Genomic DNA, 27,547 nt, shown 5'->3' on the forward strand with positions numbered 1-27,547 from the left:
ATGAGCAAGACAGGGGTAGGGAGAGGGAGACATGGAATCTGAAGTAGGCTCCAGGCTCTGAGCTGTCAGCACAGAGCCCAATGTGGGGTTCGAACTCTCATAAACAGTGAGATCATGACCTGCGCCAAAGTCGGATGCTTAACTGACTGAGCCACCCAGGCGCCGCTCTAAAAGCTCTTGAAGTAAAGACAAAACACAGGAATGAGATAATTAGACCCTTGAAAATCTGCCCTTCCCCAAACTCATTTCTCCCATTTTCTTTCCCAGCCACTTTTATCCACAAAGTAAAGAACCTTTCCCTCAATTCGTTTAGGGACCATGGCAAGTGTTGCAAAGTGGAATGTGTGAAGCTGTGAGGGAAGGCGTGTTAAAAACAACAACAACAACAACGACAGCAAAATGCTGAGTGAATTTGAAGATCAAATTGGCTTTATTCAACAATTCACAAATCACGCAGCATCCCCTCTAACAAGTAAAAAGGAACTCTGAGGAAGTGTACAAAATGGAAAGCTTTTATAGGCAGATGGGGGTAGAAAAGGAAGTTTTAGTAGAGTGGACTATTTCGGCCAGGCTTCTTTTGGGGGAAGGGCGGGGGTCTATCATACAGATCACCTCACTAGGGCTGACCGGATAATTCCAGGTTGACTGGGTAAACATCACATTCCCGGGAGAAGCTGAAACTGCAAATTGGGGAGGTATTAAGTCTTGGTTTGTTGACGTTGGGCTTAGCCTAAGTAACTCCTTTTGGGGCCTGTTGTCTCTTTTTCTTTCTTTCTTTCTTTTTTAAGTTTATTTATTTATTTTTGAGAGACAGACAGGGAGAGAGAGAGAGAGAGAGAGAGAGAGAGAGAGAGAGAAAGGATCCCAAGTAGGCTCCATACTGTCAGCACAGAGCCCAACGTGGGGCTGGATCCCTTGAACCATGAGATCATGACCTGAGTGGAAATCAAGAGTCAGAGGCTGAACCGACTGAGTCATCACGTGCCCCTGTCTCTTTCTTTAACGGGTATACAGGGATCTGGTCATGAGGAAATCCTGTGAGAACTGAGATACACAGGATGGGGTGATTTCCTCCTTCATGGGGCACCGGTGGTGTGGGGTGAACACGCACATTTCGAGGGCAGCTGGGTTAAGTTGGTGGGATGTATAAATTGCCCCGGGGCCCATAGACAAGGAAGCAACCAACATTACTTGAAGAGGAGGAGGGAGAGGTCAGAAGCATTTTTACAGAGTATATGACATCTGCTCTGTGCCTGGAAGGATGAGGTGGATTACCAAGGAGGAAAGGAGCAAGAGGGAAATCCCAGCAAGAGAGCCCACAAGGTACAGAGATGTGAACGCAGACGGCGGTGCTGGGACCGGGTGAGCACAGAGTCCTGCAGAGACATGGCAGGAGACGACCCTGGGCAGAACCAGCTTGCGAGGGTCCAAAGCATCCTGGAAATTGTTCCCTGGAAATTGTGGGTGGTGCCTTGCTCATATATGTTATAGAGGCCAATCTGCCTAGCATGTTGGAGATAGAGAGAAATTGAGAAAGAGAAATGAGAAGGTAGTGAAACCAGTTAGGAGGCTTTTGAAATGTCTCTAGAGCTTATTGGGTATTTATGACACGCTAGGCACTGTTCCAAGCATTTTCCACATTTGATTTCACTTAATCCTCGCCTTGACTGAATGTGACAAATGCTGTTGTGCACAAATAACAGGGGGAAAGTGAAGCACAGGGGGGTTAAGTGAGTTGCCAGGGGGTTAACGCTAGTGAATACAGAGCGATGAATTAAACCCAGGGAGTCTGACTCCAGAGTCCGAAGGCCTTTCTGCTCCACTCAGCTGAAATTGTCCAGGCAAGACCCATGGAAAAACTGTCCTAGGGCAACAGAGGATGGAAGAGCTGGGGACAGACAAGAACGTCTGCAGGGTGAATACAGGTGAGGCAAATAAGTAAATACAAATAACTGACGTTTCTAGTTTTCAGTGAACCAAGGAAAGGGGATCGGAATTCACATGAGAAGGTGCAACAGCTTCGGGGGTGAAAATACTATCATTGCATGAGGCGTGCTACATTTGAAAAGCTTGGGAGACATTCCGGTGAACCCCTGGGAAATGTGTGATATACTCCCAGTCTCTCCTTCCTCTGTCCGAAGATACCCTCTCCGTCTTCCACGACTGGACATCATCACACTTGCTCTGTCCTCTGCTCTGTCAAAATGTCTTCGAAAGGAAGTGCCCGCTAGAGGTGTGCAATATTGTGATTGTATAAGAAAAAATGTATTTGTTCTTCATCCTGGTTCCTGGCGGAGTTCCCCAAACCCTTGGAATTTCCTAAGGGTTGGGAATATTAAAGGTGCCTTTTATATGTAAAAGAGGTGTCTTTGGAAAGTAGCTAAGGATGGGAGCTGGCTGGGAGGGGAACAGACCATATAATTAGAGGGTTGGAACTTTCAGTCCCATCCTCTGACTTCCAGGGAGGGGAGAGGGGCTAAAGGTTGAGTCAGTCGCGAATGGCCAATGGTTTAATCAACAATGTCTTTGTAACTAAGCCTCCATAAAAACCCGAAGGGACAGGGTTCAGAGAGCTTTGAGGTTGGGGAACTAGAAGGCTTCCATGTGTCACTGTACCAGGCCCCAAACTCTACAGGAACAGACGCTCCTTTGTTAATGACTTTGTCCTATGTGTCCCTTCATCTGGCTATTGATTTGAAACCTTTAATAGCCTTTTCATAAATTGGTAGATTAGTGAATAAACTGCTTTCCTAGGCTCTGTGAACCGCCCTAGCAATTTAGTCAAACCCAAAGAGGAAGTCTTGGGAACCTCTGATTTATAGCCAGTCAGCCAGAAGCACAGGTGACAGCCCGGACTTACAACTGGCATCTGAAGTGGGGACAGCCCTGTGGGACCGAGTCCTTAACCTATGGAATCTGATTCCATCTCTGGGTAGACAGCGTCAGAATTGAGGTGATTTGTAGAACACCCAGCTGGTGTCAGAAGTTTGCTTGATATGCGGTGGGGGGGAACCCACACATTGGAATTGACACCCCCAAATCCTAAGATGCCATTTACACACTGAGGTCAGCACGTGCTCTCCTACGGGTGGCTTTGAATGAAAGGCTTACCTCTGTCAAAGGAATCAGGAACAATCAAGAGAATATGCTGGAGAGAAGGCTTCCTGGTATCTTGAGACTCTACCCTGCTTACGTGGACAAGTCAACCCTACCTACCAAGACAAACCTAAATGGCCACACAGATCAGGGTCTCCCATTAAGTAAGCCAATGGCTGTAGACCAACAGGGGCATTTCTTGGAGTCCTCTCATGGGGCACAAAAGCATAAGGAATAGGGAACACTTTGGAATGTCCGTTAACTCCCTAAAGGACATCCAGGACTTCTTTCAAAAATATTCTTGGAGCTCCTGGGTGGCTCAGTTGCTTAAGCGTCCGACTTCGGCTCAGGTCATGATCTCAGGGTTTGTGAGTTGGAGCCCCACATCGGGCTCTCTGCTGTCATGCAGAGTCTCCTTCAATCTTCTGCCTCTCTCTCTCTCTGCCCCTCTTCTTCTCTCTCTCTCTCTTTCACTCTCTCTCAAAGAAAACAAACATTTAAAAACATATTCTTATTCAGGGGACTCTTTTTAAAAACTCAAGCATCTCTTTCCCTCTCTTTTCATGTCTCCCTCTCACCTCCTCCTGCCTTCCCACCTCTACTCCTATTTTTCTTTTTTATTAAAGGAAAGTTAGTGACAGATACAGAAGACTATGCATTGTGCCATTATTTATCATAGCAGGTTAGAAATAATCCAAATGTTCATCAATAGAGGACTTAAAAACTATGATATGTTCCCACGATTCTGTATATTGAGCCTTAAAGAAAAATGAATTTCCCTATCTACCTATCTGTGGATAGAAAGATAAATTGTTATGCACAAAAAGCAAGGTCCAAACTGCTAAGTCATATGCCACCTTTCATATATATATTCTTACATTCACAAAAAGAGATGCTGGAAGAATAAAGCAGAAGCAAAATTAATTCCCTGTAGACAGCTGAAGCAAACAGGGTGGAGGGTAAAAGGCGGAAACTAGAGTGCCCCGTGTCTAACTACACGATTTTGACTTTGGAGTCACATAAATGTGACAAATACTCAAAAGGCAAAATTAAATGTAAAGAAAAAAAAAGCAATGAAAATACTTCATGCAGAAATTAGGACTATTTTACAGAAGCGATTCCCATGGAGAAGTCAAACCGTGGCGTTGGGCCCCCTGAATAGATTCCCAAAGTAGGGGAACCCATGAGTGCCTGGTCAGGCCTCTGCATGGCTTTCCTAGGATCGGTGTCGGCCGAGAGTGAAGGACTGTGGCAGAAAGACGATGGGGAATGGACAGAGAAAGACAGTATGGCTCAGGAAGAGAACGGCCAAGATGAAGGGACAAGAGGACAGGAAGGGAGGAACAGCAGAGACAAGACAGCACTTCCCCAGACCATCTCTCCACCAGTTTGCAAACTTTCCCTCAGTCTTGCCTGAAATCTTTCTCACTCACCGCTACTTTTTTTTAAGTTAAAAATACTTTTTTCTAAATATTTAGAGAAGACTCTCTATTAGCAGTTGTGCTTGTGGGGCAGGGTGCTGTTTTATGACACTAACAGGTGACTTTCCTCTCCCGGTGAGTTCCTCCTTCTCTCCCAGCAACCTGCTGGACTGAAGCAGGAGGCAGCTGTGGGTTCACTGCCTCCGGGAGCAGATGTGGAGGGCAGAAGATAAGGGCCTGCCTGGCTAACGTTCACTGCCCCACCCCCCACCCTAGGAACCCGTGAGGAAGAAGGGGCTGGGGTTCTGAGAACACGATCTATCATTCCAGGCAGGGAGGGAAACACTCGTGCCAGAAATGGTTACATGGGGCACCTCCGCGGTTCAGTCGGTCAATAAGCATCTGGCTTTGGCTCAGGTCGCAATCTCACAGTTTGTGAGTTGGAGCCCTACATCAGATTGTCAGCGCAGAGAGCCCACTGAGGATCCTCTGTCCCCCTCTCTCTCTGCCCCTCCCCCACTCATGCTCTCTCTCTTTCAAAAGTAAACATTAGAAAAAAAAAGAAGAAATGGTTATAGGCCCAGAAGCCTCTGGGCAGAGGGCTCCAGGGGCAGCCTAGCCAGAGTCCTGTGCTCCAGGCAAGACAGGGAAACACGGCGAGACCCATTAGATATAAAGTATTGTGTACAGGGAACTTTGGGGACTGGAAACAAAGATTAAATGGGTCCCCACCCATTGTTTGGTAGGCCGCAAGATCCAGGAACTGTGACATGTGTCAGAGAGAAAGTGCAGAAAAACCCCAGACAGGGGCGCCTGGGTGGCGCAGTCGGTTAAGCATCCGACTTCAGCCAGGTCATGATCTCGCGGTCCGTGAGTTCGAGCCCCGCGTCGGGCTCTGGGCTGATGGCTCGGAGCCTGGAGCCTGTTTCTGATTCTGTGTCTCCTTCTCTCTCTGCCCCTCCCCCGTTCATGCTCTGTCTCTCTCTGTCCCCAAAATAAATAAACGTTGAAAAAAAAAAAAAAAAGAAAAAGAAAAACCCCGGACGGAGTGAGGGTTTCCTCCCCTTTTCTTTCTCCAACGCTCTGTTCTAATGTGAGTGTAAAGTTCGTATTAAATTGGTTTAGAGATGATTTTACTGTAGTGTTCATTACACATCTCCATCCGGGGGACGAAATGTGTGCCCAAGACCTCTGATTTTTTTCTCCGCCTCATCAGACATGCTTAGACCCCCAGGGCAATAGCAGTTTGGTGCACAGAAACCAAAGCAGGGTGTCTCTGGCTTTCTCACGGCTCCCCTAGCCCCTTGCTGTCCTGCCTCAGTGTCCCATCCACATGCAGAGTGCCAAGTGCTCGGACCCGGAGGCAGTGGCATGTCAGTTGGGGTCAGGAAACGGCAAAGCACGCAAAGGCAGAAGCTTGGAGAACTTGTCAGGGAGAGATGCAGATTGACCCCTCAGTCCACCTTTATTTTATTCATGTGCCCACAACTAAATTCTACAGAGGTCAAACACACTTCACTCCGGAACAGCCAACAGGATTGTCCTGCACTTCATCCCAAAGGTTAACATCGACAATAACGGGAGAACAGGGACAGGGTGAAAGGGGATACTAGCTAAAAATATTCAAAGAGAATGCCCTTTCTTTGGAGTCCTGCAAGTTCAGGAGCTGATCTTGGTCATGACCTATGGAGACAGGTTTTCTTTATGGGAATCACCATCTTGGAACCTATCCACCTTCATAAATAAAGTTAACCTTTGGAACTGTATGAACTGGCACATGAAATAATTACATTGGGATAAGAAGCCCACACTTCATATGCTCAATTGACCTCATAAAATTGTTATAGATTAAAAAAAAAATAAAGTTAAGGCAACCTCCCAGTCGCTGCTTACCTAGATGAACTGGTTCTTTCCCTTGCCCGTCTGTCACATGATATTGCAACAAAGATTTGCTCACCTGCCAGGACATGAGCTCTGAGAGCACAGAGACATTGTCCCTTCATAGTTTAACCGCCACGGCTTACCCCCGTGCCTGGTGCTATTAACTGCCCAACAATTATGAAGTGAAGAGACAGATGAATGGCTAGGTGGGCGCTCCTAGATGGACAGATGGCATGTGCCTTGGCAACTGCCCCATTATGTGGGAGGCAACCCAGGTTTTGCCATAACTTGTGCAGTCCCACGACAAATGGAAGGAGCAGGGAACGGGCGGGGTCATGGCAAAGTGGTGTTGTTTTCTGTTTTATCTGCCCTGTGAGTGGTGGATCTGAGTAGATGTGGTAAAATGCCCAGCTCACAACTGTCGAGCGAGGATATTGCAGCATTATCTGATGCCGTGGGCAGAATGTGGCGACAGGGCATTTTCAAAGCAGTAACTTTCAAGGGTCAGGGCAGGTGGTAGTATCGTGGGTTTAAGGACAATACTTAAGATCCCCTCGACTGAGGTGTGTGAGTGCCGAGCAAATGGTAATAGTTCAGGGTAGAGTTCCGAGTCCAGTCAGGATTCAGGATTATTTGGGAGACACCAAACTAGGAGCCCAGTTGGATGGGCTGATTTATGATGGTTATGTCTTCTGGGGCACATGGCTGCTGATGCCTCACTGGATATGGAGCTTTAAGGCAGCAAGACTGATGTCAGATCCCACCCCCAGACAGCAGGACAGTTCCAACGCACTCTTTTGGGGATCCCATTCCAATTCTCATGTACGTTCATCCTCTCCCTCCAACAATCAGTGCATAACCATGCTCAAGGCTCTCTCCTACTAAAAGGAAATAAATAAACTAGTTAATGAATAAATATACTTACCTTCTTACAGCCAACAATGGCTGTACAATGGTCTCCGTTCTTCAGTTACTTTTCACTCCTCTGATGAATATATCCAGCTGGGTATTTCTTTCTCCACTCCTGAGATGGCTGTCACTGAGCACAGTGATGATGTTGTTGCTAAATCCAAAGGACACGTTTCAGTATGGGTCCTACATGACCTCTGCAGCATCCATCATCACCCACCATTCCGTTCCTTGACCTGGCTTCTGTGATAATGCCTCCTGCGGGCTTCTTCCTACCTCCTGCCTCTCCCTCATTTTCTCCTCTTCTAGCCCTTTCTTTCCCAAATGTTGGTGCTCCTCTTAATGTTCCTGGGTGCTCTTCTCTCATGGTCTACACACACTCTTGTGAGGTATCACCGCTTCCCTTGGCCTCAACACCCAGACGAAAATGACACTCAAATTTATTTTTGATCCCAGGTTTCTCTCCACACTCCCCCTAGCTGTCCAGAAATATCCTGTGCCCTGGATACCTCCCCTTGGCTATCCATGGGCTGAAGCGTGCCATTTCTATTCTGTCATTTTGAGTCAATTTGATCTTAAGCACCAAAATGAAACTGACAAGGGCCAAAATGATACACAGTAAAATTGGTTATAGATAAAAAGCTTACTTGAGAATCACATATTGTTGGTAAATCTGAAAACCGCAAAATTTACTTCGGGAAAATACTGGACTTGCTAAAAAAAAAAAAAACAAAAAAACAGTAAACTATAGCCGAGAAGAGCAAACCCAGCAAATGGTAAAAATTATTATTGCTCACAAATTAATGAACAATTATAAATATTTTATAAAAGCTTACGTGTGTAAAAAAGAAAAGGAAAAACATTCCATGCACTTGGATAGGAAGAACAAATATTGTTAAAATGTCAATACTACCCAAAGCCATCTACATATTCAATGCAATCCCTATCAAAATAACACCAGCATTCTTCACAGAGCTAGAACAAATAATCCTAAAATTTGTATGGAACCAGAAAAGACCCCGAATAGCCAAAGCAGTCTTGAAAAAGAAAACCAAAGCAAGAGGCATCACAATCCCAGACTTCAGGGGCGCCTGGGTGGCGCAGTCGGTTAAGCGTCCGACTTCAGCCAGGTCACGATCTCGCGCTCCGTGAGTTCGAGCCCCGCGTCGGGCTCTGGGCTGATGGCTCGGAGCCTGGAGCCTATTTCCGATTCTGTGTCTCCCTCTCTCTCTGCCCCTCCCCCGTTCATGCTCCGTCTCTCTCTGTCCCAAAAATAAATAAAAACGTTGAAAAAAAATTTAAAAAAAAATCCCAGACTTCAAGCTGTGCTACAAAGCTGTAATCATCAGGACAGTATGGTACTGGCACAAGAACAGACACTCAGATCAATGGAACAGAATAGAGCACCCATAAATGGACCCACAAACGTACGGCCAACTAATCTCTGACAAAGCAGGAAAGAATATCCAATGGAAAAAAGACAGTCTCTTCAGCAAGTGGTGCTGGGAAAACTGGACAGTGACATGCAGAAGAATGAACCTGGACCACTTTCTTACGCCATACACAAAAAATCAAAATGGATGAAAAACCTAAATGTAAGACAGGAAACCATCAAGATCCTCGAGGAGAAAGCAGGCAAAAACCTCTTTGACCTTGGCTGCAGCAGCTTCTTACTCAACGTCTCCAGAGGCAAGGGGAACAAGAGCAAAAATGAACTATTGGGACCTCCTCAAAATAAAAACCTTCTGCACAGCGAAGGAAACAATTAGCAAAACGAAAAGGCAATCGATGGAATGGGAGAAGATACTTGCATACGATATATCAGATAAAGGGTTAATATCCAAAAATCTGTAAAGAACTTATCAAACTCAACACCCAAAAAACAAAAAATCCAGTGAAGAAATGGGAAACAGACATGGATAGACACTTCTCCAAAGAAGACATCCAGATGGCCAACCGACACATGAAAAGATGCTGAACATCACTCATCGTCAGGGAAATACAAATCAAAACCACAATAAGATACCAACTGACACCTGTCAGAATGGCTAACATTAACAACTCAGGCAACAACAGATGTTGGCGAGGATGCGGAGAAAGAGGATCTCTTTTGCACTGCTGGTGGGAGTGCAAACTGGTACAGCCACTCTGGAAAACAGTATGGAGGTTCCTCAAAAAACTAAAACTAGAACTATCCTATGACCCATCAATTGCAATGCTAGGTAATTCATCCAAGGGATACAGGTATGCTGTTTCAAAGGGGCACATGCACCCCAATGTTTATAGCAGCACTATCAACAATAGCCAAAGTATGAAAAGAGCCCAAATGTCCATCAATGGATGGATGAATGGATAAAGAATATATATATATATATATATGTATGTGTATATATATGTATATATATGTATATATATGTATGTATATATATATGTGTGTATATATATATGTATACACACACACACACACACACAATGGCGTATTACTCGGCAATCAAAACGAATGAAATCTTGCCATTTGCAACTATGTGGATGGAACTAGAGGATATTATGCTAAGCGAAATTAGTCAGAGAAAGACAAATATCATATGACCTCACTCGTATGAGGACTTTAAGATACAAAAGAGATGAACATGAGGGAAGGAAGCAAAAATAATATAAAAACAGGGAGGGGGACAAAACATAAGAGACTCTTAAAATGGAGAGCAAACAGAGGGTTACTGGAGGGGTTGTGGGAGGGGGGATGAGCTAAACGGGCAAGGGGCATTAAGGAATCTACTCCTAAAATCATTGTGGCACTATATGCTAACTAATTTGGATGTAAATTTAAAAAATAAATTAAATTTAAAAAAGCTTGCATGTGTAAAATTTGACATGGTAAAAATACTAGAAATAAAAGAAAACCTACCACGGAAAAGCTATAATCTCTACAAATTTCACAAAGAGCAAGAAAAAGATGAAAAATCAATAAACTTCCTTGTAAAATGTACACAAGTAAGATTTTATCCTCATGGTGAAATAAAAATCAAAGTGGAAAAAAATGGGAACAGTTTAAATATGATATAATGGACCAAGGAATTAAATTGCCTTAATGGAATTCACTCTGGAATAAATCTTTGCCACAAAATTCATCAGTGTTGATATCATCCTAACATAGATGTTTATGCTCAAGAATAAAAAACCAGCAGCGTCAGAAATAGATAGGAGCTCATAATGATGAAGTCAAAATGGGTACTCAAAGTCCAGTTTCCAGACTGGAGTCGCTTTCCTTCCCCATACGCCCCCCATCAGTTCTCTTGTTTTCTCTCCCTTTCTTACCACCTGTCTCCCACCACATCTGACCACATCCTGCCTCTTCTGGCTCCTAAATATCTCCCAACATACTCTCACCTCCCTATCCCCCTTTAATTCCTGCAGTGGAGGCCATCTTCACGGCTAGGCAACAGCCTCTTAAGGGGTCATGTCAATTGCTTGACCATCTCAAACCACACCACACACTGCCAAGGAAGGTCTTTCTGAAAGGCAAATCTGATTAGACGTTCTTTGCAGTTTCTCTGCCAGGTGCCTGGCTTGCAAGGCTCCTCATGGTATTTATGTCTCCAGCCTCAACTCCTCAGCCACTACTATATTGCACCACTCTCTGGTGCAAACCCAACACGCCTGTTTCCCCTTTCGCCCCCAATCTTGCTACCTTCACCACAACCCCTAGAACCCCTGTGCTGTGAATTTCTATTCATCCTTTAAGAATTAAATTTCAATCGTCTGTTTTCGTGTCTGTCTCTCCCACTAAATTATAAAGTTCTCAGGGCAGGATCATGCCTTATTCATCATTATATTCTTAGTACCAAGTACAGTGGCTCACGTCTGATAGGATCTCTCTATGCATCTGCTAGAGTGATGGATGGATCTTATTTAATCTTCACGACAATCCTGCATGGCAGGCGTTACTCCCCTTATTTAAAGAAGCTCAAAGAAGTTAAATAGCTTGTCCAAGTTCCTATAGCAAGAAAGAAGCAGTCAAGATTTAACCTAGGGCTTTAGCTATCAAGTGCATGTTCTTTTTATTCCACAATGCAGTGCTTTTTAATTGTATGCAACCAAAATAGAGATATGGGGACACAGTTCCTACACACACAGCATTGAGTCAATAGGAGAGAATAATGCATTGAAAAGATCACTGGAACACAGCGTGTCCATGCCATTTTAGACACATGGGCTTTTTATGTATATAAAGAAAAAGAGAATGGCCGTGGGGAAGGGGAGACTAGGAAAGACTGTGAGAGGGCATCAGAACCAGGGTTTAAAGGATGAGTCAGAGCTTAACTGGCAAAGCTGGGAAGTGATTTCTCGGCAGATGTAGAAAATGAGTTCAGTTTTCTTCTACATCAGTTGCTGCATCGAATAAGCTTAAGAGATTAATATTCTCTCTGCGTGTAGTGTAGATGACAAAGCTGTTAATGCCAATATTTCAACGTTTCAAAACACACTGAAGTGATTGAATGTATAGGAGTCTAAGTGCCAGTGAGGTGATTTCTCAGAAGTACCGAGCTGGATGCTGTGTCTCTTCTGGGCTCTGCCAGAGTCCTCAGGCAGGCCATTATGAACGTATTTCTCCATGTCTTATACCTCATCAACCTATTCTGCTGTGTTCCAAGTGCTAATTAAAATTGTATGCTGCCTGCCAAAGTAAAAGCGCTTACATTAAAATAATAAGTGTCTAAATTAAATGGCTCAAAACAGAGTCTGATTCCAAGTTGACATACAGTTCTTACTCCATAATAGTTGGGGAAGGGAGGAGAAGAATTAGAGTCAAGACATAAGATTTAATGAAGAGTGCATTCTTTGTGACCTTTATAATTATTCAAACAACCTACAATTTAAAGTCTATGAAAAGTAGTTTCCAAGCCCTCATCCCATTTTATCCCTTCAATACACTGAAATGACTTAATCTGGAATTTTGAGGTGAAATGTGATAGTCTCTATGTGAAGAATACATTCCTTATCATTATAATGTATCTGTAATTCTTTATAAAAAGAAAATAGGTTCCTTTGCCTGATAGCCAAATATTTATTTACTTACTTATTTATAGCAAGGGGGGGGAGGAGCAGAGAGAGGGAGAGAGAGAGAGAATCTTAAGCAGGTTCCATGCCCAGCATGGAGCTTGACACGGGGCTCAATCTCACGACCGTGAGATCATGACCTGAGCCGAAATCAAGAGCCAGACGCTTAATCGAATGAGCTACCCAGGTGCCCCAGCCAAACAAATTTTTAAAAAATGTTTGCTCTACAAGTATCACACAAAGATAAATTTTCAGGACAAAAAAGTTGTTTGTGGTATTTCTTAACTAGATGCCGGAGTTGGGACTTGGAGAATAAGACTTAATGCATGGTAAATGCTCCCCAGGCTCGGACTAACATTCCGACAACAATTATGAGTAGCACAAGCAAATCTCAGTACATCTGAGGCTCCAAAAAGAATTGAGTTAATCTTCAACTTGGGAAGAAGGCCCAGAGGTGCTGTTATCAACCTGCTAATCCCCTATCGCCTCATTCCCCTTCAACCATCCTTGCCTGTTCTTCTGTCTATTCAGTGCCCTGCCTCCCCCACCATTTGTTCCCCAGGATTTAGCCCTGGAAATTGAATCAACCTAGAAGTTCCACTCAAACACTAGGCCTCCCTCTTCCCTCTGTATATGCTCTTCCATTGGTCTGTAAGGCCCTTTTGTTACCTCCCTCGGCCCCATCTCCCACTTGGCAAACACATCTTCCAAGACCCATTTGTTGCCACTGTTTTCTAAGCTCTCCCGGCTCTCTGCAAAGCAGGATTACTCGGTCACTTCTTTGGACTACCATGGCATTTCAATCGTCTACTGTGGTCCTTATTACCCTACAACATCATTACTTGTGCGTAGGAAACACATCTCATTTATCTTTGCTACTCTAGGGCTTTGCACATCCCTGGCCCATAAAAAATATTCAACAAATGTTGGTTGGATAAGCAATAATAAAGTGTGTTGATTAAAGGTTAAGAGATTTAGGGTGAACATTACAATTTAGCACGGGTGCTTGAGTTCATCAGAAGAAAAACATTACAAACTAATGCCAAGTCAACATTTAACTTCAGCTTAAAATAACGAGGTACCTAAAATCTTATCATCTTAGACCTGAAAGGGAACTTCGACACCATCTAGCCCACCCTCTGCTATATGGATCAAAAGACTGAGACCTGGATCTCATCCCAGGTTTCATGCTAGTGAGCAGCAGCACAGAATCCTAACTCAGGGCTCTGGACTCCCAAGTTAGTAGTTTTCTCCTGTTTACTCTGCTGTTTCCATTGAAAGACCTTTGCAAGTCTTTAGTTGAGAATTTAGTGGAGACTAAATTCTAGGGTCTAGTCTCAAACAAAAGTTCTACCTACTTTGGTGCAGACACACACACACACACACACACACACACACCAGATTATTTTGAGAAAACCATCCGTTAGCTAGAAACAAATGTTTGCATGGGTGAATCCACCTGTGTGTTTCTATAGGCCCCTGAAGGATTAACGGACACTGCCTATCTGAAAATTCGGTTTAAAAAATTTTAGGCTCCAAAGAAAAATCCTTGTTGATATGTCACTTTAAAAACTATACCTTAAATACAAAGAAATTTATTTGCTTTGCTGGGTGAAGCCACTTATCATACCAATCAGGCTTTCTCTGTAAAACATTATTACAATGTTAGAGGTAAACAAAAGTAGAATATTTAGAGTGGACATTAAGTTGCCCAAAGTCAATGGCATCGGTTTATTTTTGTACCTTTAATTACTTAATACGAGATTGATTTTATTGTCTGCATTAGGATAAACCAGAAACTGTAAAGAGCATACAAACCTTGTAAAAACAAAATCAAATTGCATGAAACTCAATATTGTTTAGAAAAAGGGTATCTAGCCACATCGTATCATAAATTCCAGCATCATGAACATTAAAATTGATTATTTCAAAATGGTTCACAGTACCAGAAGTGAATTTTTATTTATACAATTGGTATTATGACATACTTAAGTATATGGATGAAAGATCAGAGTGAAAATAAAGAGATGACAAATAATGATCAGTTTTCTTAGCAATCAAATATTTATGTATGAATTATACATGCCAGATTTTTAACTGCAGCATATATATCTGTCATCAGTGGGCATACGAGTGGCATTACGAGAATGTGAATTAATGTTAGTGTCAGCTTAGGCAAAAGATAATTAGGAAGACAGAACTGTCCCAAGAAAATAATCGTTGCTAAAGCCACAATACATGTTTTCTTTTTATTGCTATTTTGAAAAATTAGCCCCATAACTGTTCACTAAGTTATAAGAGGTAAAAGTTATTCATTATTTGAAATTGATGCCTAATTAGAAAATGTCAGAAACAACAGAAGGATTTTACCCATAAACATAAACTTAGAACATTGAAAATCCAAGGCCTTGAACTCAGATAAACACATTTCTAAACTTTGGAAAACAGAAACCCTAAAAGGAGACTTTTCTGAGAGTCTGAAAATCTACTATGCATTTGTAATACATTTTGGTAACAAAGACAAAAAAGAAGGATAAATACTTAGGTTTGTGTACGAAGAGACAAAATAGATGTTTATAAAACCCAGAAAGTCCACTTACTTTTAACTATCTTAGAAACAAAAATAAGGGAATAGAAAAAAAAAAATATTAAGATGGAAACAGTGATGAATGAGCAGAATGAGAGCAAATCGCAAGAGCGGGATCACAGCCCGAAAGAACTGAATGGGCATGGAAGTAAGGAGAAAAATTACTCTGTTATCTTGATCCATGAGAATTAAAAATGTATCCTAAACATCTTGTAAAATCCTCTGATTACCAATGACTATTTGATAAGTGGACAAAAGAAGCAATAAATAACTCACCACCAGGGAACAATGAAAACAAGACCTTAAAAATTCTGAAAGGCAAAATCCAAAAGGGCTAGCCAACATGAACTCAATGCTAAAATCCCCTGTGTTGGGTGAATTCTGAAGTTAAAGCCTTTGCTAGATGGAATTATAAAGAAGGATTTTGACAGTTATCAAAAAATTTACTGGAAAGTCTGAGTTCACTCTGCAGATTCTCGTTAATTAGCTAACTGAATGATTAAAACCATTCTAACATGGCATGTCTTTTTTTTTATGGGTATAATGAAAAATGAACAATGTTCTTTCTCTTCAAAGAGAGAAATCTGGAATGGAAAGCTTGCTAAGTCATCACCGTGGTCCCTTTCACTAGTACTTTGCAATTTTCCAGAAATTTAAAATCTAAACCTTTTATCTAATCATGAACAAAATGCCCTGTTGCCTAATAAATACGGATTTGTGTTCATATGCTTTGATTACATAAACATAACCTACTTTAGGTTGTCAGAACAGAGCATTTTTAATGGCATATCCCTTTTAACAAAATACACTTTTCAGTAGGGTCTGAAACAAATGGTCTCAGTCCTATATTCTCGTGCCACAGAAATGCTTTGAGAAATAAGATTTGGCTCATGACTATTCTGGTTAACTTGTAACAGGTACATTGGAATCAGAGGTACATTATTCAATTTGTGCTATATCTACCAGAAACAAACTGCACTGGTATCCTTTTGAAATGCATGGAATAAAGCCCAGACAGGATAAAACTTAACGAGTATCAGTCCAAAAGTGACTGCCGAAGATAGAAAATATTAGTACTCAAACTCGGAGATACAATAAACTCACATTAGTTTGCTGCAAGGTTTGCTCTGGGCCCAGGACTATATTTTACTTCTTTAGAACATCAGTTGCAAAGCTGTCCCAATTTTTAAAAAAATACCAACTCTTACTTTTCCCTTTGAAGACAAAATGATGAATTAAATTCAGCAAGCAACACATTTTACAAATTCGACAGGTGGCATTTATGGTTTAGAAAAAGCCACGCATTACTGAAGTAAATTTTTGACTAAGAAATACAGAATTAAAACTGCAGATCTGTCCAGTGCTTGAAGCTATACTCCCCAAAGTAACTGTACAACAGTAATCATCTCAAATACCATTTCAGTTGCTCTTAAATGCCACCTTAGAGCAGTGTTCTCAGACTTAGGTATGCCTGGGTACAATATGGGAAAGTTGTTTAAAATGCATAAACCCTGGGGCGCCTGGGTGGCTCAGTCAGTTGAGCGACTGGCTTCGGCTTAGGTCATGATCTCGTGGTCTGTGGGTTCGAGCCCCACGTCGGGCTCTGTGCTCCCAGCACAGAGCCTGGAGCCTGCTTCGGATTCTGTGTCTCCCTCTCTCCCTGCTCCTCCCCCACTCATGTTCTGTCTCTCTCTGTCTCAGAAATAAAATAGAATAGAATAGAATAGAATAGAATAAAATAAAATAAAATAAAATAAAATAAAATAAAATAAAATAAAATAAAATAAAATAAAATACATAAACCCTGAGGCCTATGGTGAGGCCTGGAAAGGTCACCAAAGGCCCATCAGTTCTCATAAAGGGATGAAGAACTAACACATAGATCAGAAAGGAGGTACTTTAAAGACTTACATGTCTTTGATGCTTTGGCAATAAAGTTACCACATTTTAATACCCTGCATGCAGACTTTAGACCAAATTACAAAGTCATTCTGTAAATAAGGATTTCATACTTTTCTACACATCTTCATCATATAGGCATAGCGAGCTATTTTTAACCCGAGTCCGAGAATCTGAAAAAGGGTTTACAAGGATTTTATCCCCAAATTTTGGAAGAGGCCATGAGGGTAATCTAGTCCAATATGTTATAGGGGGAAAAGGAAAATGAAGCATAGAGTGGTCACATGTGTTACCTTAGGTCAAAAGACTCTAACTGGAGTCAGAGAGCGTCCAGGCCTTGTCTTGATTTAGAGTCCTCACAGGTCATTAAAGTATTTGAAGTTTGGGCGCCTGGGTGGCTCAGTCAATTGAGTGTCCAACTTCAGCTCAGGTCATGATCTCACAGTCTGTGAGTTCAAGCCCCACGTTGGGCTCTGTGCTGACAGCTCGGAGCCTGGAGCCTGCTTTGGATTCTGTGTCTACCTTTCTCTCTGCCCCTCCCCTGCTCATGCTCTGTCTCTGTCTCTCTCAAAAATAAATAAACATTAAAAAAATTTAAAAAAATAAAGTATTTGATGTTTTTGTTACTCAGGAAAAGTATATAGAACGAATTTCAAACATATTTTAGCGGCACATATATAAAGTGCCATTGAGATAAAATGCTTTGTAGTTGAAAAGTAAAACCTACTATAAGTTTAAATGAAAGGAAACATTCAAAATTATCTGTAAAAGAGAAAGAAAAGTAGAAATAGTATTTTTTTTCAGCTCCTATTGTAGAATAGGTATTGCCCATTTACCAATGAAAAGGCACAGAGAACCAGTTTGTAGACTTCATGACAGTTTTCAGGAGCTTGAATCCATGATTCATGCACAATGCATTTAATTTATTTTGTTTAGCCATAAAATCACAACTGTTAAATCTTTAATTACTAAAATATGAAGTTATGCAATTTATTTTTTTAAACTGTGTATACTTCTTTCCAAATTTCCATTATTTTAAAAAATGATATTTTGTGCTTTGCTATTTTCAAAATACAATAGCCACATGATAGACATTACAATTAGAAGGTACAAGAATACACACTTAATTAAAAATACATGCAACAATTTTACAAACTCTTAATTAAATTTATATCATCAAAGTTGTTACACATGTATATTAAAATGTAACTTTGAATATAGGATTCCCTTTCTTTAAATTTTTTTTTTTTCAACGTTTATTTATTTTTGGGACAGAGAGAGACAGAGCATGAACGGGGGAGGGGCAGAGAGAGAGGGAGACACAGGACCGGAAACAGGCTCCAGGCTCTGAGCCATCAGCCCAGAGCCCAACGCGGGGCTCGAACTCACGGAGCGCGAGATCGTGACCTGGCTGAAGTCGGACGCTTAACCGACTGCGCCACCCAGGCGCCCCTCAACTTCTTGTTCTTACTCTTCACTTTCCTCTATTAAAACTATTTCCCATCAATAATGTTATTTCTTACATCAGCAGGTAGGACAGTGACATATTAATAGCACACCAGCTCACTCGCCGTTGAACTAAGTTAAACTGCTGTAGCTGTCATCCAAATCGTTTTTCTTTTAAAATTTTTTTTAATGTTTAATTAATTTTGTAAGAGAGAGAGAGAAAGAGAGAGAGAGAGACTGTGAGCAGGAGAGGGGCAGAGAGAGAGGGAGACACAGAATCCGAAGCAGGTTCCAGGCTCCGTGCTTTCAGCACAGAGCCGGACACGGGGCTCGAACTCACAAACCGTGAGATCATGACCTGAGCCGAAGTCGGACCCTCAACCGACTGAGCCACCCAGGCACCCCAAAATTGTTTTTCTCTTACAGTTTAACTCAGAATGCCATCTGACGTCTCTTTAATGGTGAGAGTTGTCATGTTTTTGAAACATTCCTATTGTTTCCTAATGGTGCTATTATAAATCTAGGCCTGTATCTTTTTACATCTGATATAAAAAACGTTGTTTCTGAATTCCTAATTATTTTCCTCAGAGACCTGGTGCTTCAATGCTGTGCAACTATTTCTTACCAAGACTTAGAATATGTATTTGAAAACACCCTTTCCAGGATTCTGAATCAGTTGCAGTAAGTTGAATTAACCCAAAGAAAACGAGTTTTTGTATGCAATAAGGTATTTGATTGTCTAATGACCAAAACCTATACAAGGGAAGAATAGTGTGAAATGAAAGTTTTATACCGTTTAAAAATGTTTTTCTAGTAGGACTTCATAATGGGTTTGAAATTGGGCAGTTTCACAAAGCATTAAATAAAATAACCAGCTCCAGGGAAGACCCAGCTGATGAGAAGCTGCAAGTCTCTGTTTTCCCGTCTTCACTTTGCTCCTCAGCATGTGTCACCTTCATACCTAGTCTGGACACAGCGCTCCTTTCCTCTTTGCTGACTATTTTAAATGACAGGCACAGACTTTGGAACAGTGTTTTTCCTCCGGCCTGATACAGAAAATGAGAGAAATCCATCCCTACAACTGGCTGCCTTAGAAAACAGGAGTTCAGATTCCTTCCCTTCCAGCTCCTGTTGAGTTAAAGGCAGGGGCAATACGCCACTAATTGTGGTGAGGCAATAAATGAGAGCTGACACAAACAAGCAATACAAGTCTACCTCCTTCTTGACGATCAGTAAACAATGGAATAGGGATGGTCTTACACTATAAAAGATCAGAGAATGATAGAATTTAAGCTATAAGGAATCTTAGAGGGCGTAACATTTTCGTTACCTTTTGATTTTCAAAATGACTCTGAAGTTTTGACCAGACCGTTTGTTTTTGATTAAGGCTCAGCTCTGACGAAGTATAACACAACAGAATTTCATGAAAATGGTCACAGCAATATTTAGAATTGTGTACCTGTGAACTGTTCTATGAAAAAGGGTAAGGATGTTCCAAAGGCATTGGTTCCTCCTTTTCCGAGGCCAAGCAGGGTCAGGTGCCAGCTCTGGAGCCTTTTTAGTCCATCTTGTTCCCTCATCTGGGCTCTTACCCTGCTGTCAGACTGGCAGGTGGCTGCTCTCGGCATGCTGCCCCAGACGGTACACTGTTAAATTTGCTCAGAGTCTGGAACCAGGTCCTCACTAGTGACAACAGGACCCTCAAGGTTCTCTGATGAATCAACATGAGCCCGATTTTGCTCTATTCATACCTGTTTGTAGCTGGCTGTCCAGTTTAGATCTAGGGAAAATTCCAGACAGCTTAATGTTAGGGGAAGAATCACAGTTTTCCTTGTGCTAATCAAAAGGGCAACAGACACAGGTCAGTTCTGAAGTTGGCAAATCGACTCGCCACAGTCACCCTAAATGGAGCACGCAGCAACCACGTGGGAGGCAGGTGGCAAAGGCCCTCCCTAGGTCCCTTCACGGAGCATCTTCACTTGCACCATTCCTGAGCCTGGTGGTCTTGACGCTGCGCTCGGTGCGGAGTCACACCCCAGAGTGGCAAAGGACGGTGCGTTTAAGCAAAGTGGACGCCCAGGTGACGGAGCAAGGGCACCGTGGCGGCCAAAAGCCGTACCCCAACCCTCATCCCGAAAAACAGTGCAGTACGCCCGCGGGCGCTTGAAACGCACAAGGCACCGGGCTCCTCGGGCTTCCCCTCCGCGCCCCCACCTGTAGGCCAGCAACCCCGAGCTCCTTCTTGCTCGAGTGTTTTGGAAACTGTCAACGGAAACCCAGAGGCCAGACAATGTGACGGGAGATCATAAATATGCAGAGGAGATGGAGCCCAAATAGCGGACGTATGGAGCCAGGGCTCGCGGGGGTCGGGGATCTGGAGCCGGGCCCTCGCTGCCGCGGCCGCGCAGGCGGTGCCAAGACCGGGCAGGCGGCGCCGGCGCACTCCGGTCACCGAGCCTGCAAAAGGGGCCCCGGGCGGGCGGCCGCACACCTCGCAGACGGCGGGCAGCGGTCGCAGAGACCGCCGCCCCGGGGCTCCTCCGCCGACCCTCCGTCCGCCGCCGCGCTCGGCCCGCTGCCGCCGGGCGCCCGCCCCGAGCCTCGGAGGCGGCTGCTGTCCCCGGCCGCGCGGCCCGGCTGCATGGAGCCTGGCGCGGGGTCCCGGACGGCCGAGCCCACCGCGGCGCGAGAAGCCACCGCGCGCCACGCCGAGGGCAGGAAGAAGATGGCGGCGGCGGTGGCGGCGGCGACGGCGGCGGCGGCCTCCCACGCGCCGCTGACGCCAATGGCGCGCGCCGGCCGGCGAGCCGCGGATGGCGGCGGCGGTGGCGGCGGCGGCGGCGGCGGCCCGGGCTCCGGCGAGGGGCGGGGCGAGGCCGGGAGGGGGCCGGCCGGAGGCGGAGGCCGGACCGGAGTCTGGAGGGAAGCGGCGGGGACAGTTTGTTGTGCTCGGAACATGGCGGGCGTCGGCGATGCGGCCGCCCCGGGAGACGGCGGCGGTGGCGGCGCGGACGGCCCGCAGCGGGACGGCCGCGGCGAGGCGGAGCAGCCCGGAGGCGGCGGCGGCGGCGGCCACGGGCCCCCGCCGGCGCCTCAGCACACGGAGACGCTGGGCTTCTACGAGAGCGACCGGCGGCGGGAGCGGCGCCGAAGCCGCGCAGGTGAGGCGGACGGGCGGGCGGCGCTAGGCCGCGGCTAGGGCTCCGAGGGCGGCGCGGGGGTGGGGGTGGGGGTGTCGTGCGACCCCGGGTCCCTGTCCCGCGGCCGCCGCTGCCTCCGGGGCCGCCCGGGCTGTGGGCGCGCGAGCCGCCGCGGCTGCCGGGGCTCCGGGGCTCCGCGGCCGCTGACAGCTCGTCGGGCGGGGTCCGCGCGCGCGGCACCGGGGTCTCCGCGGCACACGCCCGGCCAGGTGTGGCCGAGAGACCGCGCTGCGGCCCGGGAAGTTCTGTCCCGGGGGCCTTGGCCGCTTTTGCAAGGTCTTTCAGAAAGACCCCCGGGTATCCTCACGCCCAGTTCTCGTTGGAGAGCGTCTCCCACGTCTCAGGGAGCTCAAAACTGAGAAGAAGCTCAAGGCTGATTTCTTCATCATTTTCCTGCCAAGGTGACTTTTTCGTTGTGTATTTTAAGCGAACTTGAGCCATAGAAACCTGTTAACTTGCCCTCCAAATATGTGTTCCTCAGCCACAGCTAGCAATGTGGTAGTGACCAATGACCGTGAAGTTCAGTACTTTTCCCCAGAACAGAAATATTTAGCTGTCTTCAAAATGTTACCTGTGAACTTTTCCCAAATCGAAACTTAAGCCTCTTAAAAAAAAAAATGACTCTATGGGAAAAGATGCCTTTGTAAATCCTACTTTGAACGACCAATTTCAAGCATATTGTTGTAATATTTTGTAAGCTGTAGGATTCTTTTTTTTTTTAATTTTAAATTGCATTTGTATTCATATCGTAGTTGTATATTAGGCTTAAAAGAAAAAGATTTTGAGGTATATGTTTCACTGAATACAGTGATCACAACATTTAATTTTTTTTGTAATTTTAAGTTTTGAACAGCAACTGAATCATAACTCCATTGAATTTCTTCTCCCCAAATTGCTTTTCATGGGCAGTAGGGGCTGCATTAGCCATCATTTCCTGCAGTTCCTGCAATTAAATGTTCAGTCTTCAGGCTTACTGCATCACTGACTGTATTGGGATATTGAAAATGTAGGAATACTCAAATATCAGAAGGCTGATCAGGTGAGATCCTGTTTGATTTGTTAATTCTCTGAACTAGACGTAGGTTAGGTTTTGAAGAGATCTGTGTCTTTGAAAAATGAAGTACGGACTGTGCCTTGTTCAGTCTTTTTTAATTAACCACTTAAAAATTCTCCACTGTGTTTGGTTTAGTTGTCAGTTAAATACTTGCTTTCAAGAGTATTTGCTTTCTGAATTGGCAGGCTCTAAGTAAGACAAAGTATTAAGTCTCAGCTGTCTGTTTACTGACTTAGACTTGAACCTTAAAGACACTCTGGTGCCAATGGCAGCGAGTGTGGCCAGGTTTCACTACAATGTCTTTGAAATATTTCGGAGTTTCAGGCAAGCCAATATTATGAAAGCCTTTTTTGGTATTGTTTGCATACACGGAAAATGAAGTTGTCGGGAGCCTTTTGGTGAGCACAGATGTATTAGGCTCTTGGAATAACCCCTAACATCCCTTCCTTAGCCCTTCCCAAGACGGGTCTGAATACCTGGTACCATGAACTTCCAGAGACTTCACACCCGACACATGTATTCTTCATCGTCATGAGTTTCTGAGCATGGCTTACTTAACACGTTGGAAGCTGGACTTTTAACCCATGGTAGCAGAAAGTCTATCTGAGAGACACTTCCAGCTTTAGCTGTGGGGGTAGTCCTCCTTGTCCCCCTAATTCCATCAGTCTTGTTGTGAGGGGAGATAGACAGTGGAAACCCGTGGGGATCAAGACTTAGGTAAGAATCCCAGGAATATTTCAACAGGGGTCACCAGCCAGCATTGTACCCTGTGGACCCCTTATTTTTTCCCCCAGGTGTCTGTCCCTTCTCTGCCAGTCATACAGCTCTTGCCCTGCTGGTGTCCACCCTCTGAGTCTGATGCCCCTTTGTTTGGAGCCACTCTCTGGAGATTAGCACACTTAGCAGCCATTCTTAAACAGCCAGGCTTCGAAGTGGCTTCTGCTTCACCTGGCTTTTCAAGCATCGCCCTTTGCTGCTGCTCTGTAACCTTTCCCTGTGTCTCCTCTAGAACTTAGAGAACTGTTCCCCAGGGGCTGGTCTGGGCCCCCAGAGGGCCTTTGAGCGGCACCACCTGGTGTCATGTGGGAAGCGTTTCTCCCTGAATCAAATGTCTTCGATGTCTTGCTGCTTGCCCTTAAGGTGTTCCTCACCCATTGGAAACAAATTGTTCTTGAGTGTAGTTGACACACAAGGTTGTATTCGTTTCAGGTGGACGGCATAGTGATTCAATATCTCTATAGGTTATGCTGTGCTGGCCGCAAGTATAGCTGCTGTCTGTCACCATATCCTTTTTTGTTTTGTTTTGTTTTGTTTTGTTTTGTTTTGTTTTGTTTTGTGTTTTTGTTTTTGTTTTTGTTTTTTAATTCTGATTCTGCCTCTGATCCTCTCGTCCTCCTCCCCAGTGGAGGGCAATCTTTGTTTTGCCTTTTGAAAGGCACAATCTTAGTGTCCTGGTGGCCCAACCATCAGTCCCAAAATTCTTTTTATTATTTTCCCAAGGAATTTAGAGCTCTTACAATGTTTGTTGGCCTGTCCTAACAGCCTAGGATTTCCTGAATGAATACACAGACGAGGTGCTTATCCACACTCTCCCCGTCCAAGTAAAATAATTCCAAACCTAGTGTTTGAGGTTCATATTTTTGCTTTATACCTGTCTTGGTTCACTTATATCTTTAGAAAATATATACGAATATTAGTTTGTTTATGAGCAGTTATTTGTACCACATACAGGTATCTACATCAAGTGTAAGCTTTCTTTTTTTTTTTTTTCCCTCATTTCAAACTCTTCAAATCACTTGATTTTCTGAATGCCTTCATTGACTTCTATGTGGTGTGGCAGTGGGTTGAAACTTTTCTTTGGTCCTAGAACTTCTACCTTAATGTAGCGTGCAAGGGATATGCCACTCACCATACCTGTTCTCTTGTCTCTCTCTCAAATGTGCATCGTATGTTCCCCTATTGCCTTATGTGGTCACTGTTCTTAGACTCCGGGTATAGTGTGGAGCTGCAGATTAATCTCTTTTGTCTTTTGTTCCTACTCTTAAAAATACTACCAACTTCTGTTGTCCTTTCTGATATAAGCTCAGATAATAAGTACACGTTACCATAGTTTTGTACTCATTCCCCACTTGACTCATCCGTAAAAGATTTTTTTTTAAGTTTATTTATTTACTTTGAGAGAGAGAGGAGAGAGAGAATCCCAAGCAGGCTCCCCATTATCAGCACAGAGCCCAATGTGGGGTTCAATCTCATGAACTGCGAGATCATGACCTGAGCCAAAACCAAGAGTCAGATGCTTAGCCGACAGAGCCACCCAGGTGCCTCTCATCTGTAAAAGTTCTAGGCGGGAGAGTTTCTGTATAAGCCATGTTCCCATTTAGGAATCTAGGTCCAGCAAGTCAACTTTGGACTAAGAATTAGGCAATCTGTTCTTGGCTGGTTTCGGCTGTTGAATTGCTCTGTAGACTCTGTGCTTGCTTAGACCGTTTGCCTAATTCTTTGGCTCTGTGTCATGACTCCACTACTAAATAGTTTAGTATCTGCAGTACCTAAGTTGGCTCTAGTGCCCGTGGAGACTTAACAGTAGAAGACTTGATGTAAAATAAGCCTCACCTACTGGTGAGGAGGAAACAGTACCTATATAGTGCAGGTGCTGGAATATGCACAGGGATGGGTGTTGTCTGGAAAACAGAAGAGCTTCAAGCAAGGTTATGGTTGAATAGTATCGTGTCTGATTTCAACAGTGCCATGGGGCCCATGTTTGTCCTTTTGTTCAAATGGTGACTCTCCACTTCTAGAGCTCACACTTGTTATCCATCTGTTTTGCTGTTTTTCTCTTTCTTTTGCCCATTTTAGACCTCTTGCTTTCCCTCCATGAGGGAATGAGCAGAGGCAGGAAGAAAGCCTAAACCCAGAAAGGCCAGCTGAACTCCTTTTCACAGTTCCCACAGAGGCCTTCGAGTGGGACAAAGGTTTTAACTGTTCATATTTTTTACGCCCTATTATTTGTGTAAATTATTACAAATAATTTATTTTTATTAAAATATCTTTTCATGGGATGCCCGAGTGGCTTAGTGGGTTAAGTGTCAGACTCTTGATTGCGGGTCAGGTCATGATCTCACAGTTGTGATACTGAGTCCCACACCGGGCTCCCAGCTGAGCGTGGGGCCTGCTTGGGATTCTCTCCCTCCCTCTCGGCCCCTCCCCTCCCCCACTCTCGTGTGTGCACACTCACACGCTCTCTCAAAATAAAGAAACATTAAAAAAAATACATAAATACCTTTTCATTTAACCGGACCTCATCTTCCACGGATGATTAAAGGCGGTTATTCTGATATTATACTCTAGGCAATTAATTTCTCATTTACAAAAGGAAGTATTAATAACTGTAAAACTGGGAAGTAACTTGGAGTAACCACAACCCTGAGATAGGTAAGATAAAATTAGCTTCTTCACTCTGGCAAGCTACTCCTCTGCTTTTAAAACTCTTACTTGCTTTATTTAACTAGTACGTGTCAACTAAACAAGCAATGAAAAATTACTCATTTTGGTCTTTGACCAGTTCAGTATCCTCGCTTTCTAAACTGTTTAATTTCATCCTAGTTTACCCTCCAAAATGCAGCCCTGGGTTGCAGGCTTATTTGTGGCCGGGTTTGAGGAATGTTTGCATGAAACAGGTCTTTGGAAAGACAGTAGCATTGACTGTCAGATTAATGACATTCCGATCCCATTTTTAGTCCTTAACCCTGTAACCTTGTGACCTTTTTTCTCTGTGTCCCTATTTTCCATCTATAAATGTATAAATTTATGAGAATTCTACCTATTCTTAACGTTCCTAAATGAGACTATTTATAAGTAGTATGAGGGTCTTAAAAACTTGAATGATACTTTTACTACTATTTGACTTAGGAAGACAGAATTGCTGTTGTATTGATTTCTAGTTGGCCTTGTACAAAGATGTACCTCTGTATTTGTGTAATAAAATTACCTATAATATTTTCACATGACCTTAGAAAAGTTGATTACGGTTTTACATTATTAAAGACTGTGGAGATTTGTATGTTTTGTAGTATTTTCCTAACAGTTAACCAATATTACTTTCCAATTTTTTAGGGGTCAGTGCTATTTCAAGAAAGATATATTTGGACATATTACTTAACATATAAATATATTTATGATTACTCATTACTTTTAATTAATACTTTTGTATCTTGGGTTCTTATTTCTAAAACAAGCTATCTCAGAAAATAATTAAACATAGTCATCTTTGAGGGATGAGGAGAGCAATTTATACTATACTTTTCCTCAATTTAAGATACTGGATCGGGGTGCCTGGGTGGCTCAGTCAACTAAGCGTCTGACTTCTGCTCAGGTCATGATCTCATGGTCTGTGAGTTCGAGCCCTGCATTGGGCTCTGTGCTGACAGTTCAGAGCCTGGAGCCTGCTTCGGATTCTGTGTCTCCCTCTCTCTCTGCCCCTCCCCAGCTCGTGCTCTTTCTCTCTCGCTCAAAAATAAACATTAATTTTTTTTTTTTTTTTTTTAAGTACTGGATCACAGGGGCACCTGGGTGTCTCAGTCGGTTAAGCTCAGGTCATGATCTTGAGGTTCGCAGTTCCTGAGTTCAAGCCCCACCTCGAACTCTGTGCTGACAGCTCAAAGCCTGGAGCTTGCTTCACATTCTGTGTCTCCCTCTCTCTCTGCCCCTCCCCAACTCACACTCTGTCTGTCTCTGCCTTTCAAAAGTAAATAAACGTAATTAAAAAAAAATTAAATACTGATCACAGAACATTTCTGTGGTGAAAGATGAATATTGATTAAAAATACTCTGGAGGAACTGATTTGCATTTATGATGGGTATTATTCTCCTTATATGAAATATTCATATATTTCAAGTGGCAAAACTTAGTTTTCCAATGTAGAAGCGGTTGTTTATATTATATGCTGACATTTCTTCTTGGTGAGAACTGGGTAAATGAACTAAAATTGGTTGCCAT

General features: G+C 43.6%; 2 protein-coding genes across 4 annotated transcripts in view; one reads left to right on the forward strand and one right to left on the reverse strand.

Annotated features, from left to right (window-relative positions):
- Nucleotides 1-407: 407 nt before the first annotated feature.
- Nucleotides 408-21,255, reverse strand: LOC125164913 (transcription factor SKN7-like). Its single transcript, XM_047857622.1, has 5 exons — nucleotides 20,789-21,255; nucleotides 20,049-20,077; nucleotides 7,955-8,021; nucleotides 7,324-7,461; nucleotides 408-2,227 (listed from the first exon to the last, which is right to left on the reverse strand). Exons 1-4 carry the CDS (start codon nucleotides 21,253-21,255, stop codon nucleotides 7,365-7,367), a joined length of 660 nt encoding a protein of 219 aa, XP_047713578.1. The 3' UTR covers nucleotides 408-2,227; nucleotides 7,324-7,364.
- TAPT1 (transmembrane anterior posterior transformation 1) overlaps nucleotides 21,206-27,547 on the forward strand; it is a 68,971-nt gene continuing 62,629 nt past the window's right edge. The window contains exons 1-2 of one of the 3 annotated variants that reach the window (XM_047856292.1): nucleotides 21,727-21,898; nucleotides 22,407-22,536. Coding sequence is in view for 1 of the 3 variants with exons in the window: in XM_047856291.1 (XP_047712247.1) it covers nucleotides 21,254-21,458 (205 nt within the window). In the remaining 2 variants the exon portion in view is untranslated. Of the gene's footprint in view, nucleotides 21,459-21,726; nucleotides 21,899-22,406; nucleotides 22,537-26,606; nucleotides 26,613-27,547 lie in introns of those variants that run through there. The other 2 variants (XM_047856291.1, XM_047856294.1) reach the window with 2 other exon arrangements.

The sequence above is a fragment of the Prionailurus viverrinus genome, chromosome B1 (assembly GCF_022837055.1).
Source record: "Prionailurus viverrinus isolate Anna chromosome B1, UM_Priviv_1.0, whole genome shotgun sequence".
NCBI lineage: Eukaryota > Metazoa > Chordata > Mammalia > Carnivora > Felidae > Prionailurus > Prionailurus viverrinus.

Bases quoted from the DNA above. Each gene is read 5' to 3' on its own strand.
- LOC125164913 (XM_047857622.1), bottom strand. From the start codon at position 21,255: ATGTTCCGAGCACAACAAACTGTCCCCGCCGCTTCCCTCCAGACTCCG. The intron at 20,078-20,788 runs GTGTGCGGCCGC...AATTTTCCCTAG, and splicing joins CGCTGCCCGCCGTCTGCGAG to ATCTAAACTGGACAGCCAGC. The intron at 7,462-7,954 runs GTAAGCTTTTTA...CTTTGGATTTAG, and splicing joins CAACAATATGTGATTCTCAA to CAACAACATCATCACTGTGC.